At 48.7% G+C, this 21,864-nt stretch overlaps 1 protein-coding gene across 2 annotated transcripts in view; it reads right to left on the bottom strand.

Annotated features, from left to right (window-relative positions):
- Positions 1-20,038, bottom strand: part of DHX30 (DExH-box helicase 30) — a 51,188-nt gene extending 31,150 nt beyond the window's left edge. The window contains exons 1-3 of one of the 2 annotated variants that reach the window (XM_049777318.1): positions 19,983-20,038; positions 16,229-16,346; positions 7,227-7,281 (exon numbers count right to left, since the gene is read on the bottom strand). In XM_049777318.1, coding sequence (XP_049633275.1) covers positions 7,227-7,254 — 28 coding nt within the window. In that variant the 5' untranslated portion in view covers positions 7,255-7,281; positions 16,229-16,346; positions 19,983-20,038. The remainder of the gene's footprint in view (positions 1-7,226; positions 7,282-16,228; positions 16,347-19,982) is intronic. The other variant, XM_049777319.1, reaches the window with a different exon arrangement.
- Positions 20,039-21,864: the final 1,826 nt, after the last annotated feature.

The following is a 21,864-nucleotide window of genomic DNA, read 5'->3' as shown; positions in this document are numbered from 1 at the left end:
CATATGGTCCGCCCAAGCCAGGGGCAATTTCTGAGCATGTAGCCAGAAATAACCCCTGAGCATCAAACGGGTGTGACCCGAAAAACCAAAAAAAAAAATAAGAATAATCTATACTTTGGGCCGGGCGGTGGTGCTAAAGGTAAGGTGCCTGCCTTGCCTGCGCTAGCCTTGGACGGACCGCAGTTCGATCCCCCGGTGTCCCATATGGTCCCCCAAGCCAGGAGCAACTTCTAAGCACATAGCCAGGAGCAACTCCTGAGCGTTACCGGTGTGGCCCAAAAACCAAAAAAAAAAAAAAAAAAAAGAATGACCCCTGAGGCCGGGAGAGATAGCACAGCTGAGTTTGCCTTGCAAGAAGCCGATCCAGAACCTAAGGTGGTTGGTTCGAATCTCGGTGTCCCACATGGTCCCCTGTGCCTGCCAGGAGCTATTTCTGAGCAGATAGCCAGGAGTAACCCCTGAGCACCGCCGGGTGTGGCCCAAAAACCAAAAAAAAAAAAAAAAAAGAAAAAAAAGAATGACCCCTGAGTACAGAGCTCGGAGTAGCATCTGAGCGTGTGCTACCCCATTACCACCCAAAAAAAATGGTGTTATATAAAAATAAAAGGGTCAAAGGGCCACATATGACCAGCTGCCAAGGTCATCAATCAAGCCAAAGGTGATACTAATATTCAGAAAAGAAAAGGGCTGGAGCAATTGTACAGTGAGAAGGGCTCTGCCTTGTATGAGGCTAACCCAGGTTCAATCCTTGGCATCTAATATGGTCCCCTACACACTGCTAGGAGAAATTCCTAAGTGCAGAGCCACGAGTCATCCCTGAGCATTACCAAGTATGCTGCCCCCTTCCCCAAAAGGCATTCCACCATGTTGTCAAAAAACATGAAAAAGGGGCCCGAAGAGATAGCACAGCGGCGTTTGCCTTGCAAGCAGCCGATCCAGGACCAAAGGTGGTTGGTTCGAATCCCAGGGTCCCATATGGTCCCCCGTGCCTGCCAGGAGCTATTTCTGAGCAGACAGCCAGGAGTAACCCCTGAGTACCACCAGGTGTGGCCCCAAAACCAAAAAAAAAAAAAAAAAAAAGAAAGAAAGAAAAAAATGGTTTGTCTGCTCAAGGTAAATGTTCAAGTCAAATGTTCTCTTTTATTTTGTTGTTTTCTTTTTAGGTCACTCCTGGCAGTACACAGGATATTTTGTTTGTTTGTTTTGGTTTTTGGGTCTCACCTGGCAGCGCTCAGGGATTACTCCTGGCTCTATGCTCTACGCAGGCATGGGGGACCATATGGGATGCCAGGATTCGAATCACCGTCCTTCTGCATGCAAGGCAGACAACCTGCCACCATGCTATCTCTCCGGCCCTAAGGACTTCCTTCTGACTGTGATCAGGGATCACTCCTGGCAATGCTTGGGGAACCATATGCAGTGCCAGGGATTGAACCCAGGTATTAATGCATGCAAGGCAAATGCCTTAACCCTTGTATGATTTTTCTGGTTCACGCAGTGACTCATTTTAATTTTGTGGGGGGGCCCACACTTGGCCCTATACTCAGAAATCACTACTGGCAGGCTTGGGGGACCATATGGGATGCCAGGGGTCGGGAGTGTGCAAGGCACACTGTTGTGTCCCGTCCCTACTACTGTGCTATCACTCTGGCCCCATTGACTTTTGTATTTTTGTTTGTTTGTTTTTTTGGGTCACACCCAGCAGTAATCAGGGGTTACTCCTGGCTCCATGCTCAGAAATTGCTCCTGGCAGGCACGGGGGACCATATGGGACGCCGGGATTCGAACCGATGACCTTCTGCATGAAAGGCAAACGCCTTACCTCCATGCTATCTCTCCGGCCCTGACTTTTGTACTTTTTATATCATACCCAGAAATGCTCAGCGGTTACTCCTGGCTCTGCCCTCAGGATCACTCCTGGCAGTATCAAGACAAGTGTGAGGCAAGCACCCTACCCACGGTACTACCTCACAGGCCTGGCAGGGACTCTCATCAATGGCTCTTCCTGAGAACTCTAAGAATAAAATTGATGTTGCTAAAAATATAAAACTCAGAACTTGGGCCCGGAGAGATAGCACAGCGGCGTTTGCCTTGCAAGCAGCCGATCCAGGACCAAAGGTGGTTGGTTCGAATCCCGGTGTCCCATATGGTCCCCCGTGCCTGCCAGGAGCTATTTCTGAGCAGACAGCCAGGAGTGACCCCTGAGCACCGCCGCGTGCGGCCCAAAAACCAAAAAAATAAAATAAAAATAAAAATAAAACTCAGAACTTGCCTTAAAATGTAATGTCTATGGCCCAGAGAGATAGCACAGCGGCGCTTGCCTTGCAAGCAGCCAATCCAGGACCAAGGGTGGTTGGTTCGAATCCCGGTGTCCCATATGGTCCCCCGTGCCTGCCAGGAGCTATTTCTGAGCAGACAGCCAGGAGTAACCCCTGAGCACCGCCGGGTGTGACCCAAAAAAAACAAAAACAAAAACAAAAACAATATATATATATATATATAATGCCTAAAGTTTGATTCCTAACGATACAAAAGAAAAAAAGAGCGACCAGAGAAATTGTTCAGCAGGTAGGGCATTTATTTTTCTTACACGCAGTCAAAAGCACCAGAAGTGATTCCTGAGTGCGAGCCAGGAGTAACCCCTGAATACTACTGGGTGTGGTCCCAAAACAAACAAAAAGAAAAAAAAATAGGGGCTAGAGTGTGGCACAGTGGTAGGGCGTTTGCTTTGCAAACGCTAGGGCGGCTCACCTAGGACAGACTGTGGTTCGACCTATATAGAAAGCAAGGTCCCAAATCAGACTGAGGCCAATTTGGGCTGGGGATGTGGCTCAAAGGACTAGAGCGGGCCCTAAAGCAATGGTATAATGATAGAACATTTACTTTGCATGACCTAGGTTCAATCTCTGGCACCACAACTGGTGTCCTGAGCCAGCAGTAACTCCAGAGCACCACTGGGTGTGACCCAAAAACAAATCAAAGGACTAGAGTGCATGCTTTCCATTTAGTTGTCTTGAGTTCATCCCTGGAATGGTATGGTCTCCTGAGCACCACCAGCTATAACTTCAAACACCTGTAGCCAGGAGTTATCCCTGCACATCAGTACAGGCCCATCAGGCTGAAAACATCCCCAAAGAACAACCACCACCACCACAATAATAACAACAACAACAATAATAATAATAGGGATTACTATCCAGTGTATAAAAATGAGTCAGGTCCTGCCCTCTCAAGCCCCTGTTCTCCCTTGAGCATGCACTCCTATCTTATTTTTTGTGGGGGGGGGAGGTGATACCCAGCAATGCTTAGGGGTTACTCCTGGCTCTGCATTCAGGGGACCATTTGGGATGCTGGGGATTGAACCCGGGTGGGCCACATACAGGGAAAATACCTATCCGCTGTGCTATTGCTCTGTACCTGCTTGCAAGGCATACGCCGCTGTGCTATCTCTCCGGGCCCCTTCTCTTCCTTTCTAAGTAAATTTCATTCAATAAAAACTCTTTTTTTTTTTTTTTTTTTGTTTTTTGGGCCACACCCGTTTGACGCTCAGGGGTTACTCCTGGCTATGTGCTCAGAAATCGCCCCTGGCTTGGGGGGACCATATGGGACGCCGGGGGATCGAACCGCGGTCCTTCCTTGGCTAGCGCTTGCAAGGCAGACACCTTACCTCCAGCGCCACCTACCCGGCCCTCAATAAAAACTCTTATTGGGGCCAGAGAGATAGCATGGAGGTGAGATTTGCTTTGCATGCAGAAGGACGTGGTTCAAATCCCAGCATCCCATATGGTCCCCAGAGCCTGCCAGGAGCAATTTCTGAGCAGAGTCAGGAGTAACCCCTGAACGCTGCCAGGTGTGATGCCCCCCCAAAAAAAACCACCTCTTTTATTGGGGCTGGAGTAGGGCATTTGCCTTGCGTGTAGCCAACCCAGGACGGACAGTGGTTCAAATCCCGGCATCCCATATGATGCACCATGCATGCCAGGAGTGATTTCTGAGCACAGAGCCAGGAGTAACCCCTGAGCGCCGCTGGATGTGACTCAAATCACCCCCGGAAAAAAACCTCTTTTATTGGGGCCAGAGTGATAGCATCCTACCTACTGTACTATCACTCCCTCCCCTACTGGATGAATTTTATTGGCGTCTCCATCTCTCCAGAGATAGTGCCATTATTTCAGACACTCCCACAATGAGACAGTCTTTTCCATCCAATTTTTATAAGTGGGTGTACAACAAAGCCCACTGATTAGTAGACAAACACAAAGCATTAAGTACACTTCTCGGGCCGGAGAGATAGCATGGAGGGAAGGCGTTCGCCTCTCATGCAGAAGGTCAGTGGTTCAAATCCCAGCATCCAATAGGGTCCCCTGAGCCTGCCAGGAGCGATTTCTGAGCACAGAGCCAGGAGGAACTCCTGAGCACTGCCGGGTGTGACCCCCCAAAAAAAAAAGTACACTTAAAAGTACACTTATCAGTTCAAATATGCCATTTATCCTAATCTTAAATTCAGTGTTTCCCTATTCCAAACAGCCAACAGTAGGATGATAGTGATCATTTTTTTCTTTTGCCATGATAACAAAGGAAGTGACTAAAGGCAAATAAGGAGGCAGAGAGAAGTTGCTCTGAGCTCTACTACATATCGCTTTTCTGACCCTACTTGATGGCATATACAGGGCGATATAGAGCCAAGAGTTTCCATGTCTCCTAGGAACAAAAATTGAGAGGACACACAGCTGGATTCCTGCAACTGCCAATTATGCAAGGACTCTGGAAAATATATTCACCAGGGTGGCCGGAGAGATACCATGGAGGTAGGGAGTTTGCCTTGCATGCAGAAGAACGGTGGTTCGAATCCCATACCCCATATGGTACCCCGAGCCTGACAGGAGCGATTTCTGAGCATAGAACCAGGGGGAACCCCTGAGCGCTGCTGAGTGGGACCCAAAAACCAAAAAAAAAAAAAAAATATATATATATATATATATTATATATATATATATATATTCATATATATTCACCAGGGAGACCGTTCAAAAGGCTGGTGTGCATGGGAGAGGCCCAAAACACCAAAGCCCCAAGCACTGCCAGGTTACCCCGGTGACTTCATATTACCAACCCAGAGCTGTACTGCATTACTGGCACCAAACTGGCACTCAAGACAAATAAACAGGCATATAAATAAAAAGAAAATATGCTCAGACAGAAGCTTCATGGCTGGCTTTAAAAAAGGTAACAAGCAGGGCCGGGTAGGTGGCGCTGGAGGTAAGGTGTCTGCCTTGCAAGCGCTAGCCAAGGAAGGACCGCGGTTCGATCCCCCGGCGTCCCATATGGTCCCCCCAAGCCAGGGGCGATTTCTGAGCACATAGCCAGGAGTAACCCCTGAGCGTCAAACGGGTGTGGCCCAAAAAAAAAAACCAAAAAAAAAAAAAAAGGTAACAAGCCTTGACCAGAGAAGAGAGTTCAAAGAGCTGAGTGCAGGAAGCTCAATTCAATCCCAGGGCTGACCCTGAGCACAGTGCTGTAGCAGACACGTTTAGGATGTGAGACCAAAACAAAAACCAAAAAGATAATAATGCCTTTGAAGCTGGAGTAATAGCACCGTGGATAGTATGTTTCCCTTAGTATATAGTGTATATATAGTATATGGCCTACCCAGGTTTGATCACCAGCATCCCATATCCCCCAAGCACTGCCAGGAATGACCCCTGTGCATCAATAGGTGTGGCCCCAAACCTAACAAACAAAAAAGGCAAAGCCTTTCACCTTTCTCTCTTTATTTCCTCAAAGGAGAAAAATTTTTATTGGTGGGGAAGGCAAGGGTTTGGACCACACCAGTAATGCTCAAGGGGCTATTCCAGCTCTGCACTCAGAAATTTCTCCTGCAGTGCTCAGGGGATCATATGGGATGCTGGCAATCAAACCCGGGTCTGCCACTTTCAAGACAAGTGCCTTACATGGTACTACCTCTCCAGCCCCTGTTGCTAGAAATTCTGAATGCCTCTCTTTAGCCCAGCCATTGCTTATCCAATCCTCTCCCTCCATCTGCTGGAAGCACTGATATCAATCAAGACTTGCTTGGGTCTATGGGATCACTAATATCTTAATCCACTTCTGTGGGTGTTTACTCAGGCCAACCATGTGTAACATTCTGTGCCAGGGAGAATAAAAGTGCACAACAGACCTAAGCTCGGGATGTAGAGAAGCTCCATTCTAGCAAGGTGATCGATCCACTTCAGTGGACGAAGCACAGAAAGAACAGGTATAACTGAGTAAAATGGGATTGAGGAGACTGTGCTACATTGACAGAATCCAGAAAGGTTCATGGAGGAAATGTGTAAACAATGGCATGAAAAAAAACACTAACAGGGCCGAAGAGATAGCACAGCAGTAGGGTGTTTGCCTTGCATACAGCTGATGCAAGACAGATGGTGGTTCCAATCCTGGCATCCCGTATGGTCCCCCGAGCCTGCCAAGGAAGATTTCTGAGCACAGAGCAGGAGTAACCCTTGAGCACCTCCAGGTGTGAGCCCCCTCCCCCCCAAAAAAAAAAAACAGTAGGGGGCCAGAGAGACAGCATGGAGGTAAGGTGTTTGCCTTGCATGCAGAAGGTCGGTGGTTGGGGGGCCAGAGACATGGCATGGAGGTAAGGCGTTTGCCTTGTATACAGGAGGACAGTGGTTCCAATCCCGGCATCCTGTACCGTCCTCCGAGCCTGCCTGGGGCGATTTCTGAGCATAGAGCCAGGAGTAACCCGAGCGCTGCTGCTGCCGCCGGGTGTGACTCAAAAACAAAAACAAAGAAACAAAAAAAAAAGGTCAGTGGTTCGAATCCCAGCATCCCATATGGTCCCCTGAGCCTACCAGGAGCAACTTCTGAGCATAGAGACAGGATTAACCCCAGAGTGCTGCTGGGTGTGAGCCCCCCCCCAAAAAAACAAAACAAAAAAAACAAAACAAAAACCAGTAGGATTTCTATCAGCCCTGAATAGATGCAAGGGCATTTGGTGGGATCATTTGATGACAAATGGACCAAGGACTTGGCAAGGGGCTAGCACAGACTGTGGTTACCACACAACAGGAGGCAGACGGAGACCCCAAGGACTCTGGAGAGTCCAACAAGGGTCCAAGGAGGACTGATCACTACTTACAGGTGAGGGATTTTCACTCCCTTCACCATTGCCCATCCCAGTGGAAAAGGACATGAGAATACAACCAGGGTCACCTGCTCACCTTTTCTGAATGAGTCCAAGCTGAACATTTCTGGCCAGGAGGGAAAGCTGGAATCCTAAAAAGGAGACAAAGAGGCAATGGTCAATATTCCTGATCCAGGAGCCACGGAGTCGAATTTCGTGATACAGAGAAAGCCGTGTCCACGTGAGCAGGATGAATGCAGCTGAAGCTCTTCATTCATGAGCCCCCAACCACCCCTGAAGCCTGAAAAGATGGCTGCTCTCTCCACTCAGGTAGATAATTAGAGGTCTCGGTCTCTTGCTCCTGGAGAGCTTCCTTCTTTGTCCCCCTCTCCCAGAGTCCTGCTAAACCAAAGAGGATCTATTTCATCCTGAAAGACAGGTATTTTCCACCTCATCGCCAGATCTGTGGTTTCCTTAGAATTTCTAGGAAGAGATAAATTTTTGCACGGACCCCGTTTCCCGTTTCTCCTTTAACACCAGGAAAGGGACTGATAGATGACTGCTCCATGGACAACCTAGTTTACTGGGCTTGCAAAAAAATTGACTCAAGCTGCCAGCAAAGAGACTTGACTGACAGAAACAAAGGGAAGACAGTAATTGAAAATAAAATGTTCTTTGTAATAGAGTCTCTAGACATAAGTCTATTAGCTTCCATCACAGGCAGAAAGAATTAGTGCAACTTGCTCATTTAGTTAATAACATGCAGCTAAGAAATAGATTTAGAAATTAAACACACAAACATGTTTTGTTTAATGATTTTTATTTTATTTTTTCTTAAGAATTTAGCTCTTTGGGCCCGGAGAGATAGCACAGCGGCGTTTGCCTTGCAAGCAGCCGATCCAGGACCTAAGGTGGTTGGTTCGAATCCCGGTGTCCCATATGGTCCCCCGTGTCTGCCAGGAGCTATTTCTGAGCAGATAGCCAGGAGTGACCCCTGAGCATCGCCGGGTGTGGCCCAAAAACCAAAAAATAAAAAATAAAAAAAATTTAGTTCTTTTTATTGCATTCGCTTTGGTTTTGTTTGTTTGATTGATTGATTTCTGTCTCCTGCGGTTCAGGGATCGAACCCAGAGCATCACACTTGTTCTATTACTCGACTATATCTCTGACACAACAATTTTTTGTTTTTTTTTTTGTTTTTGGGCCACACCCGACAGTGCCCAGGGGTCACTCCTAGCTGTCTGCTCAGAAATAGCTCCTGGTAGGCACGGGGGACCATATGGGACACCGGGATTTGAACCAACCACCTTTGGTCCTGGATCAGCTGCTTGCAAGGCAAACGCCGCTGTGCTATCTCTACGGGCCCTGACACAACAATTTTTTGTTTGCTTTGGGACTACACCTGGCAATGCTCAGGGGTTCCTCACTCAGTAATGACTCCTGATGATGTCCGGGAACCATATACATGAGATACCAGTGATCCATCAAACATCAGGTTGGTCATGTGCAAGGCAAATGCCCTATACTGTCACTTGGGCCCTTGCCCAACAATTTTGTCTTCAAACACCATTCAAAATCTGGGGCCAGAGAGATAGTACAGTAGTGGGTAGGACACCTATCTTCCAGATAGCAGGCCTGGATTTGGTTCCCAACATATGGTTCCCTAAAAACTGCCAGGAGTAATTCCTTAGAACAAAACAAGGAGTAACTCCTGAGAATTGCTGGGTGTGCCCCTCCCGCTCAAATTCCAAATCTGGGAGCCAGAGCAATAGAATAGCAGATAGTGCTCTTGCCTTGCACACAGCTGACTTGGATCTAATCCCCAGACCCCAAAGGTCCCCAGAGATTGCCAGGAGTGATCCCTAATCCCTGAGCACAGAGCCAGTAATAAGCCATGACCACCACCAGGTGTAACCCAAAAACAAAAACAACAAATGAAACAAAATAATTCCAAGACAGGGGCCAGAGAGATCAGAGAGATAGCATGGAGGTAGGGCGTTTGGCTTACATGCAGAAGGACGGTGGCCAGAGAGATCAGAGAGATAGCGTGGAGGTAGGGCGTTTGCCTTACATGCAGAATGACGGTGGTTCGAATCCCAACATCCCATGTGGTCTCCCGATCCTGCCAGAAGCTATTCTGAGTGTAGAGCCAGGAATAACTCGAGTGCTTGCCGGGCGTGACCCAAAAACCAAAAAAAAAAGTTCCAAGACAGACTTGGTTTAGTTTTATGATTTTTGGTTTTTTGGGGGGTTTTTTGCTTTTATGGGGGGCCACACCCAATGATGCTCAGGGGTTACTCCTGGCTATAAGTTCAGAAATTGCTCCTGGGGGCCCGGAGAGATAGCACAGCGGTGTTTGCCTTGCAAGCAGCCGATCCAGAACCAAAGGTGGTTGGTTCGAATCCCGGTGCCCCATATGGTCCCCCGTGCCTACCAGGAGCTATTTCTGAGCAGACAGCCAGGAGTAACCCCTGAGCACTGCCGGGTGTGGCCCAAAAACCAAAAAAAAAAAAAAAAAAAGAAAAAAAAGAAATTGCTCCTGGCTTGGGGGAACATATGGGACACGGGGGATAGAACCGTGGTCCCTCCTAGGTTAGCCACATGCAAGGCAAACACCCTACCGATTGCGCCACCACTCCAGCCCCTCCAAGACAAACTTTTAGGAGGCTGGAGTGATAGTATAGAAAGCAGGGCATTTGCCTTGCACTCGGCTGACCTGAGTTCAATCCTTGTCATCCCATATAATTCCCAGAGCACTGCCAGGAGCGATCTATGGATGCTAAGTAGTAACCCCTGAGCATCATCGGTCTGATCCAAAAATAAAAACAAAATCAGTCTTGTAGGAGATTCGAGCAATGACAAAGCGGGTAGAGCATTTGCCTTGCACAGCCTACCCGGGTTTGATCCCCGACATCCTATATGGTCCCCCAAGCCTGCCAGAAGCGTTTTCTGAGCGCAGAGCCAAGAATAACTCCTGAACACCACTGGGTATAGCCCCAAACAAAAAAATTAATCTTGTGGATGTCCTCAATCATGTAGTATTCCTTCAAACCTTGATGAGCATTGCAACTAAGAATGCAAGTACATGGAGAGATAGCACAGCGGTGTTTGCCTTGCAAGCAGCCGATCCAGGACCAAAGGTGGTTTGAATCCCGGTGTCCCATATGGTCCCCGTGCCTGCCAGGAGCTATTTCTGAGCAGACAGCCAGGAGTAACCCCTTAGCAACGCCGGGTGTAGCCCCCCCCAAAAAAAAGAATGCAAGTACTGCAACCTACTGTGTGACCCAGTCAAGCACCATAGTTAAATGTGCAGGCAACTAATCCCCATCATCACAACCATAATATCCACAGCAACAAAGGGAATGGAAGGGCAGAGGAAAGAAAAAGTTTAAGATAGCAATAATGGGGCCCGGAGAGATAGTGCAGCGGTGTTTGCCTTGCAAGCAGCCGATCCAGGACCAAAGGTGGTTGGTTCGAATCCCGGTGTCCCATCTGGTCCCCAGCTATTTCTGAGCAGACAGCCAGGAGTAACCCCTGAGCAAGGCCGGGTATGGCCCAAAAACCAAAAAAAGAAAAATAAAAAGATAGCAATAATGTAGTGTTTCTGAGTTAAGTGCATCAACATGATATTGACGTTATGTGGCCTTACCTTAAAAACCTCTTTGGGGCTGGAGCAATAGTACAGTGAAGGGTGTTTGCCTTGCACAGAGCCAACCCAGGTTCAATCCCCAGCATCCCATATGGTCGGTCTACTGAGCCCCCCAGGAGTGATTCCTGAATGCAGAGCCAGGAGTAACCCCTTCCATACTACTGGATATGGAAAATAAAAACAATCCTCAAGGGGCTGGAGTGAAGGCACAGCGGTAGAGCATTTGCCTTGCACAAAGAAACACCCTCAAGACATCTATATGATATTCAGCAAATCAAGATAATGGAATCTACACTCTTGAATGCTGATACCACTTAAATTGTGAGAAAACTGGGAGTTGAGAAAAGGGCTGACTTGCAGCCAAGTCTGGTTTCTTATTTTTTGTTTTGGGGTCATACACTGTGGCACTTAGCAATTACACAGAGCTCTGCACTCAGGAATTACTCCTGACAGAGCATTGAGGGACCATCTGGGATGCTGGGGATCAAACCCAGGTCGATCACATGCAAGGCAAATTTCCTACACACTGTACTATTATTCCTTTTATTTATTTATTTATCTATTTATTCATTTATTCATTTATTTATTTTGGTTTTTGGGTCACACCCGGCGGCACTCAGGGATTCCTCCTGGCTCCGTGCTCAGAAATAGCTCCTGGCAGGCTCAGGGGATCATATGAGATGTCAGGATTCGAACCAATGACCTTCTGCATGAAAGGCAAACAAACACCTTACCTCCATGCTATTTCTCAGGCCCCTGTACTATTATTCTTGCCCTGACCAAGACTTTTATTTGTTTTTGTTTTTGGGTCACACCCAGTAGCGATCAGGGGTTACTTCTGGCTCTGTGTTCAGAAATCGATCCTGGCAAGCTCAGGGTACCACATGGGATGCCAGGAATCGAACTGGATCGGCAAACACCCTACTGCTGTGCTATCACTTCAGTCCAGAGCCAAGTCTTTTAGATTCATAGCTGATCTGTCCAAATGTTATCCTCTCCCCTAGGAATGCTGGGAATTTCAGTCAATCAGGTATGGTAGTGCAGAGAGAAAACTTCAGTGTTAACAGTGATAATGTTTACTTAAAGAAGTTAAATTCGGGGGCCCAAGAGATGATCCAGTGGGTAGGGCATTTGTCTTCCACACATATGACGCAGGATTGATCCCCAGGATTCCATATGGTCCCCTAAGCCTGCCAGGAGTGATTCTTGAGTGTACAGACAGAAGCAACCCCTGAGTACCTACAGTGTGGCCCAAAAACCAAATACAAAGAAAAAAAGAGAAGATGAAAAAATCAACAGTCTGGGTCTAGAGAGATAGCATAGCAGCAGCAGGTAGAGAGTTTGCATATGGTAATTTTAGTTCAACACCCGGCATCCCATATGGTTCCCAAGCCCACCAGGAGCGATCCTGAGTGCAGAGCCAGGAGTAAGCCCTGAGCACTGCTCAACTGTGGACATACAAAAAAGGGGGGGCTGGAGAGATAGCATGGAGGTAAGGCGTTTGCCTCTCATGCAGAAGGATGGTGGTTCAAATCCCAGCATCCCATATAGTCCACCGAGTCTGCCAGGAGTGATTTCTGAGCATGGAGCCAGGAGTAACTCCTGAGCTGCCAGGTGTGACCCAAAAATTAAAAAAAAAAAAAAAAAAAAAAAAAACTCTAGGGGCTGAAAGGATAGTACAGGAGTAAAACATTTGGTCCCCTAAGCACTTCCAGGGATCACATCTGAGCAAAGAGCCATGAATACTATCAGGTGAGGCCCAAAAGTCAAAAGCAAAAACAAAACTGTTAAGAGGCAAGAGCAGGGGCCGGGAAGGTGGCGCTAGAGATAAGGTGACTGCCTTGTAAGCTCTACCAAGGAACGGACCTCGGTTCGATCCACCGGCGTCCCATATGGTCCCCCCAAGCCAGGGGCGATTTCTGAGCACATAGCCAGAAGTAACCCCTGAGCGTCAAACGGGTGTGGCCCAAAAACCAAAAAAAAAAAAAAGAGGCAAGAGCAGGGCCCGGAGAGATAGCACAGCGGCGTTTGCCTTGCAAGCAGCCGATCCAGGACCAAAGGTGGTTGGTTCAAATCCCGGTGTCCCATATGGTCCCCCGTGCCTGCCAGGAGCTATTTCTGAGCAGACAGCCAGGAGTAACCCCTGAGCACCGCCGGGTGTGGCCCAAAAAACCAAAAAAAAAAAAAAAAAAAAAAAAAAAAGAGGCAAGAGCAGGGGCCAGAGCAGGGGTGCAAGCGGTAAGGTGCCTGCCTTGCCCGCGCTAGTGTAGGATGGACTGCAGTTCAATCCCTCAGCGTCTCAGATGGTCCCCCAAGCCAGGAGCGATTTCTAGTGCATAGCCAGGAGTAACCCCTGAGCGTCACCGGGTGTGGCCCAAAACCAAAATAAAAAAGAAGAGCGAAGAGTAATAGTACAGCACATAGCTGACCCAGATTCAATTCCCACTATTCCACATGGTCCCTGAGCCCACCAGGAGTGACAGCTAAGTACACAGCCAAGAATAATCCCTGAGCACTGCCAGGTGTGGCTCGAATCCCTCCCCTCACACCCCCCCCCCCCAAATAATCTCTGATCTCTTCTATGTCAATCAAGGCTCATATGACACAATCTTTTCCTATATGGGTCTAAGAAAATATGGTATGAGATTTAAGATAGGATCTATTAGGGGTTGTAGAGATAGTGCAGTAGACAGGGCACTTGCACAAGTTCACTTCCCAGGTTCCCTTCCCAGGATCCGATATGGATCCGTAAGCCTGTCAGAAGTAACTCCTGCCAGGAGTAAGGCCTAAACACAGCCAGGTGTGGAAAACAAACAAACAAACAAACAATATCTATTAGAACTTGGGACTGGCGAGGTGGCGCTAGAGGTAAGGTGTCTGCCTTGCAAGCGCTAGCCAAGGAAAGGACCACAGTTTGATCCCCTGGCGTCCCATATGGTCCCCCCAAGCCAGGGGCAATTTCTGAGCGCGTAGCCAGGAGTAACCCCTGAGCATCTAACAGGTGTGGCCCGAAAAACCAAAAAAAAAAAAAAAAAAAAAAAAATATCTATTAGAACTTATAGTGGATAAAGTGCTTGCCTTACAATGCAGCTGCTCCAGTAGAATCCCAGGCTAAATAAGGTCTCTCTCCCAAAAAAACACTGCAAGGAGTGATCTATGAGCATAGAACCAATAGTAAGGCCCAAGTGGCCCAAAAAACAAACCAAAACAACTGAAAAAGATCTTTCAGAATTCTTGTTGTTTTTGACCTAAAGATGGTCAGGGTTTACTCCCGATTCTGCACTCAGAAATCACTTGTTGGGGCTGGAGAGATAGCACAATGGCAGGGTGTTTGCCTTGCACACAGCTGACCCGGGATGTACCCGGGTTCGGTTCCTGGCATCCCGAGCTTGGTTCCCCAAGCCTGCCAGGAGTAACCCTTGAACACAGCCGGGTGTGGCCCAAAAAGAAAAAAAAAATCACTCCTGGCAAGCTTGAGGACCATGTGAAATGCCAAGGATTGAACCCGGGTTGACCATGTACTATCGTTCTGGCCCCCCTAGAACAGTATTTCTAAACTAGGGACATATGAGTCCCCTGTAGGAACCCAAGGTATTTCAATGGGATATAGGTGAAAACCCCATAAACTGGGAGGGGTGTGTGGGGTGCCACAGCACAAACTAAGAAGCTAATCATGGGCCCGGAGAAATATTACAGCAGCATTTGCCTTGCAAGAAGTCGATTTAGGACCTAAGGTGGTTGGTTCGAATCCCGGTGTCCCATATGGTCCCCCGTGCCTGCCAGGAGCTGTTTCTGAGCAGACAGCCAGGAGTACTGCTAGGTGTGGCCCAAAAACCAAAACCAAAACCAAAAAAAAAAAAAGGAAGCTAACCAGTGTAAGACAGGGTACTACAGGAAGAAAAGAAGGTCGGGAGAGGGTCAGGTCAGGTAGAGGAAAGTTGAGATACGCTGCTCTAGATCATTTCTTAGAAATCTACAAGAAAAGCAACTTTCAGAATTATGCTGAAAGTCTTTAGGATTGATAATCTTTTGCTTTGTTTTGTTTTTGGACCACACCCGGGGGCACTCAGGGGTTACTCCTGACTTTATACTCAGAAATCACTCCTGACAGGATTGGGGGACCATAAGGGATACTGGGAATAGAACCCGCGTCCATCGTGGGTAGGCCACAAATATTCTACCACTGTGCTATCACTCTGGCCCCCTCGAATTAATATTAAATAGGTTTGAGCTATTTAAATAGAGTACCTGCTTTGGATAAGAGGTAGGATGCTTGCCCTGCACCCCATATAGTTCCCTGACAAGAGTAATCTCTGAGCAGAGCCAGAAATAAGCCCTGAACACCCCCAGGTGCCTAAAAATAAAACAAAAAAGTACTTGCCTTACATGTTTAAGAATTTGAGTTTAGGGCCTGGAGAGATAGCACAGCGGCGTTTGCCTTGCAAGCAGCCAATCCAAGACCAAAGGTGGTTGGTTCAAATCCCGGTGTCCCATATGGTCCCCCGTGCCTGCCAGGAGCTATTTCTGAGCAGACAGCCAGGAGTAACCCCTGAGCACCGCCGGGTGTGACCCAAAAAAAAAAAAGAATTTGAGTTTAATCCCTGCAACCACATGCCCTGTTCCAGTACCTTGGAGTATGACTCTAGTGGTCCCCAGCATCACTAGGTCTGAACACTGAGCTAACACTAAGAACCAAGAATCTACTATAGAATCTCTACATTACTTGGGGGACTGCCCCCCAAAATTAGCCAGAACTTCTCTTTAATAATTTAGAAATAGGGGCTCGAGAGATAGCACAGTGGTAGGGCGTTTGCCTTGCAAGTGGCCAGCCCAGGACCGATGGTATTTCGAATCCTGGCATCCCATATGGTCCCTCGTGCCTACCAAGAGTTATTTCTGAGCACAGAGCCAGAAGTAACCCCTGAGTGCTGCCAGGTGTGGCCCAAAATCCAAACCAAAAAAAAAAAAGAAAAAATTTAGAGATAGAGCCAGAACTGGTAGTAAAACAGATAGAACACTTGCCTTGCACACAGCTGACCCAGGTTCAACCCCCAAGCTCTCTAAATGGTCATCCAAGCCCTACCAAGAGCGAGCACAAAGCTAGGGCTAAACCCTGAGTACAACTCGTGTGGTCCCAAAACAAAAAGAAAAAGATAACTTTTGGAACTAGAGAAATAGCACAGTGGGCAGGAAACTTACTTTGCATGCAGCTGACCTGAATTCAATCCCCAGCATAGCACGTGATTTCCAAAGCTCCACCAGAAGGGATCCCTTATCATAGGTCCAGGAGTAAACCCTGAGCACCACTAGGTGCTCCAACCCCCAAAAAAGTAATAAAAATAAAATATAGATAACTTTCTTCCCAGATAGTCACAAATGTCTCTAGCATATCACTTGTGGCCACAGCATGAGATCCACCATTGTTTTATGCACTGGCTCAACCAACTTACCTTACGAGAGCACGGACAGTCCCAGATTTTGTAGGCTTTTGAATTGGAGCTGAATTCCCGCCTTGCTATTCCTCATCACGAGGCTGGGCCTCCTCCTGAGAAGTACAGTGCTGGGTCACTAAAGTGATAGGCCCACCATAGAGAAAGAAAGACGCTTAGGATCATGGAAATTGATTCACTCATTCATATAAGGACATGTATTGTTAGTGGCATGAACTATACAAACTGGACATGCTGGTTTCATTTCAAGCTCGTTCAGGACCTACTTAAAATTGTGAGCTGTCCTACAACAACACCTGCAAGATTATCTCGAACAAGGGCCCAAGAGCTACTACAGGGGTGAAGGCACCTTCCATGCTAGACCCATGCTCCTCATTATTGAACATTATCAGGTATAGTTCCGAAGGAACGTCTCCTCCTCCACCAGCACTATCAGGACTGGCCCTGGTGGTGTGTCCAATTTACAGGGACTGAGTGAGCATCATCGAATTCTTGGCTCTTTGCATTAAACCAAGTGGCTGAATTGGCAGAGAATCAACAGTAGTGCTCCCCAGTAACACTTGGGAGTTTTGCTAAATATAAAAATAAAATTGGGTCAATAACATCTGATTACTGAACATTATTTTGTTGTTGTGTTGCTCTTGGACCATACTCAGTGATGCTCAGGGGTTACTTCTGGCTCAGCAATTGAGTATTAGAATGAAACCTTCATGCCTAAATGTAAAAGCATGCACTCGGTCTATTGAGCTATCCTTCCACCCTAAATTATCATTTTCATAACTTACAAAGTTATTCCATAAACTTTATCTCTATCTATGTAATCACCCCAAGAATTTATCCTTCCTGGGGCCAGAGAGATAGCATGGAAGTAAGGCATTTGCCTTGCATGCAGAAGGACAGTGGTTCGAATCCCGGTATCCCATATGGTCCCCCGAGCCTGCCAGCAGCAATTTCTCTGAGCGTAGAGCCAGGAGGAACCCCTGAGCATTGCCTGGTGTGACCCAAAAAACAAAAACAAACAAACAAAAAAATGTATCCTTCCTGAGGGGTCAGAGCAATAGCACAATGGTTACAGCTGATCTGGGTTTGATCCTGGCATCCCAGATGGTCCCCCAAGACGCCAAGAGTAATCCCTGAGCACCACTGGATGTGGTCTCAAAACAAAACAATTTTCCTTGGGGCTGAAGCAACAGTACAACACATAGGATATTTGCTTTGCACGTGACTGACCTGGGTTCAATCTCTAATACCCCATGTGGCTACCCGAGCCCACCAGGAGTGATTCCTGAGTTCAGAGCCAGGAGTAAACTTTGAGTACCACTGGGTATGACCCCAAAACAAAACAAAAATAAGTTATCTTTCCCAAAGAAAGATACTAAGATTTTCCTAAAGAAAGTTACAACTTTGGGCCAGAACAATAGTACAGAGGGCAAGGTACTGACCCAGAACCCTATATAATATGGTCTCCTGAGCCCAACAGGTGTGTGTCATTCCTGAATATACGGCCAGGAGTAAGCACTGAGTACAATTCGGTATGCCCCGCCCCCACAAAAGAAAAAGTTACACAACTTGGCCAAGATTTCATTGCTGCCTTCGTCCAAATGGATTTCTACAAAGAGATATTGGGCACCAAAATTTTCCATGCCTGTATTCCACTATTCTTACTTCCATGCTATCATACATCTAAATATCACGAGATTCATTCTTTGAAATAAAATTTTTGGAATCAGAGGGTTAGTATAGTGGTAGGGCACTTGACTTGCATGCAGCCAACCCAGGTTTGACTCCTGGTCTCCAAGAACCACCTGAAGCGATCCCTGAGTACAGAGCCAGGAATAACCTCTGAGTACTGCCAGATGTGACGAAAGAAAAGGAAAGGAAAGGAAAGGAAAGGAAAGGAAAGGAAAGGAAAGGAAAGGGAGAGAAAGAAAGAAAGAAAGAAAGAAAGAAAGAAAGAAAGAAAGAAAGAAAGAAAGAAAGAAAGAAAGAAAGAAAGAAAGAAAGAAAGAAGAAAGAAAGAAAGAAGAAAGAGAAAAAGACAGCGGCGTTTGCCTTGCAAGCAGCTGATCCAGGACCAAAGGTGGTTGGTTCGAATCCCGGTGTCCCATATGGTCCCCCGTGCCTGCCAGAAGCTATTTCTGAGCAGACAGCCAGGGGTAACCCCTGAGCACCGCCGGGTGTGGCCCAAAAACTTAAAAAAGAAAAAGAAAAAATTTGGGGCCGGAGCAATGGCGCAAGTAGTAGGGCATTTGCCTTGCATGCACTAACTTAGGATGGACCGCCGTTCAATCCCCTGGCATCCTATATGGTCCCCCAAGCCAGGTGCGATTTCTGAGCACATTGCTAGAAGTCACCCATGAGCGTCACCGGGTGTGGCCCGAAAACAAAAAAAGAAAAATGTTATATTGGGCTAGTGCGATAGTACAGCAGATAAGGCACTTGCCTTGCACAGGACCAACTCAGGTTCAATCCCCAGCATCCCATACGGTCCTCTCAACCCATCTGTAGTAATTCGTGAGTGCAGCGCCAGGAGTAAGCCCTGAGCACCTCCGGGTGTGAACCAAAACAAAACAAAACAAAAGATCTGACTGATAAACTTTGAACCATAGTTACATAAGTTAAAACACTTGGGCAGTAAGCATTCTACGCGGGGGAGAAACTGTAGCAAAGAATGTTATTTCCTGCACCTAAAATAACCGTACAAGTCAAGAACGCTATAATAACAAACTCCAAATAGTGTATCACAAGACTGGAAACTCTCACTAGTGCGGAAGATCCAAATGCTAATTATGAGAGGCGGCCCAGATCCATAGTGACAACGGGTTGAATGCCTTCAAAGAAACTGCAAAGAGGACCCATTAATTAGACCATCTAACTTCTCTCTGGGTCACTTGGTTTGCAATCCAAGTCAGGTGGGAAGTCTGCAGCAGGCAATCTGCAGTTCACTTCACCTGCTAGCTAGAGAGTGCATAGAGAGCAAATCCCAAGGGTCGGGTTTGCCTTGTGGGGGCACAGTCTACCTTGCAAAAAAAGGAAAAAAAAATCACAATGAAGGAAGGGGGAACCAATATTACTGCAGGTGGGCCTGCTAGACGGCAGGGTGATGCCATTCTCCAAGGCTGGGGGGTGGCTGAGAGGGGACCCCTGGGATTCCAGTGCATTGCAAACAAAGGACCCAACATGCATTCGGTCTTCCCCTACCAACTGGGACGAGTGCTCCCCAGCAAACAAAGAATGCCACATCCCCGGGCCTTCCCCCAGGGGCGAGCAAAGTGCCCAGGAGGAGGCAACCGGGAGAGCCAGGAGGCAGCAGGCGCGGGCTGCCCGGGAGCAAGACAAAGGTCCCGCCCGGGGCCCTGGGAGGTCTTCCGAGCCGCAGGCCTGGGCCCAGCTGGGCCGAGCATCCCCGGAGGCCCCGGCGTGCTCGCGCCACTGGAAGCGGCCTCGCCCGCGGCCCCCGCGGCGCCCCGGGCTCCCAGGCCCGGCCCGCAGACCTGCCCGGCGCCCGCCCCCGCCCGGCTCCATGGCAACGGCAGGCCGAGGCCCGGCTGCCCAGGCTGGGCCGGGAAGGGCTGGCTTCCCGGGCAGGCCGGGCCTGGGATGCCCGGGCCCGCTCTCGGGCCTCCCGCCGCTCCGCTCCGCTCTGCCGCCAAGCCGGCGGCGGGAAGCGAACCCCCATGCTCGCGCCGACCACCCCGGGCCCGGCGACGCCCTCGGAAGGGCACGAAAAGGGAGAAGAAAAAGCCCAATTCACCTGTTGTTACAGATGGGAAACAAGCCTCGCTGCACCGCGCATGAGCCACGGAACCCCCCCCCCGGCCGCGGCGGACTACAACTCCCATAAGGCCCCGCGCGACGAGCGGCTCCTTCCGGGTCTGGGGTCGGGGCGGAAGTCCCCGATCTAGAGGGCGGAAGTCTCCGATCTGGAAGGCGGAAGTCCCTGCCAGCCGCCCTCAAAAAAGCCGCTCTCCGCGCCCCGCTCCGCGCGTTCACACCCGCGGCCCGCGGCCGCCCCGCGTAGCATCATCGTGTCTCCTGTGGGTCCGCGGCGCGGCGGCTCTCAGGGCGGGCGGCCTTACACCGCTTCGGAACTCGAGTGTGTGTGGGAGGGAAAACAAGTGGCGACGGGAGGGCGGGACTTCCGGTGGTCCCGGGAGGTTGGACTTCCGGTGTTGCCGGGAGGCGGGACTTCCGGTGATGCCCAGCGACGGCGTCGTCCCCCTCCCTCCCTCCAAGGAGCTCTCTGCTTGGTTTCTTTCTCTTCGACTCATTGAGCACTGGAGGGCCGTCCACCTCGTTGCCCGCGAAAAGAATGCCGCCCGGTCAGGGTCGAGTAGTCAGGAAGCTTCTTTGGAGCCCGGAGAGGAGATAGCACAGCGGGAGGGCGTTTGCTTTTCTTGCATGCGGCCTAGCAGGGACCCGGGTTCGATTCCCGGCAACCCAGTTGGTCCCCCAGCTTGCCTGGAAGGGTGCAATTTCTGAGTGCGGAGCCAGAATGCACTGAGCATTGTTGGGTGTGGCCCAGAAACCAATTAATCAATAAGTAAAAATTAAGTTTGCAAAAGAAAATGGAATCTTTGTTTTTTTGTTTTGTTGGTGGGGGGGCTATATCTGGAGCTACTCAGCTAGCAATATTAAGGAGTTACTCCTGGCGGTGCTCAGGACTCCCTATGGGATGTCAGAGATGTAATTCGGGTCGAAGGTGTGCATGGCAAGCTTCCTTATCCAAATCACTCGGACCCCTGAGAGTCTTAATCCAGAAGCACTGGCTCTTACTCCCATCGCCTTCCCCCAGGCCCATTGCCAAAGCTCTTCAAATCCTCTCTGATCTGCTAATCCTTTAGGGACTTGGGAATTGCTTTCTCACAGGGGGGTTAGCAAGAAAACAAGCGATGGCACATTGTAACTTGTACAACCTTAGAAGGCCTGGGTGGCACTTGGTGGCAAGAAGTCCACAGCGTTGCTGGGGTGATCTACAGAGATGCTGCCATCTCACCACTTCCATACACACCCCAGCTCCTAACCCCCCTTATCTTTTCATCATCATCCCCTGTAATGCCTGTAATAGATAAAGCTCTTGTGCTTCTTAAGAGGAATCCTGAGAAGGCCACGGGGTTAACCTTGATGCTGGGCAGGCATTTTTATTTTGTGAGAGGGTTGTGCTGGAGGGCTACTCTTATTAGGAACTGAGAGACCATACAGTACCAGCAATCAGTTTGGGGCTTCTGCATGCAAAACATTTGCTCCAACCTGTTTTCCATTTTTCTTTTCTTTTGGAGGGAGAAAGGGGGTTTGGGCCACACCCGGCAGCGCCCAGGGGTTACTCCTGGCTCTCTGCTCAGAAATCGCTCCTGGCAGGCTCAGGGGACCATATGGGATGCCGGGACTCGAACCACCATCCTTCTCATGCAAGGCAAACATCCTACCTCCGTGCTATCCCCCCGGCCTTCCCATTTTTCCCTTTTAAACTGATTTGTAATATGGTTACTAAAGTAGTATTATACATATCACTTTACCTCAGGGGTCTCAAACTCAATTTACCTGGGGGCCCGCAGGAGGCAAAGTCGGGGTGATCCTTGAGTGCAAAGTCAGTAGTAAGCCTTGAACATTGGGGGGTGTGACCCAAACAACTAAAA

Source organism: Suncus etruscus, chromosome 7 (assembly GCF_024139225.1).
Source record: "Suncus etruscus isolate mSunEtr1 chromosome 7, mSunEtr1.pri.cur, whole genome shotgun sequence".
In the NCBI taxonomy this organism is placed as follows: domain Eukaryota; kingdom Metazoa; phylum Chordata; class Mammalia; order Eulipotyphla; family Soricidae; genus Suncus; species Suncus etruscus.
The sequence above is the reverse complement of the archived record's forward strand: the minus strand, read 5'-3'. Positions and strand labels throughout refer to the sequence as shown.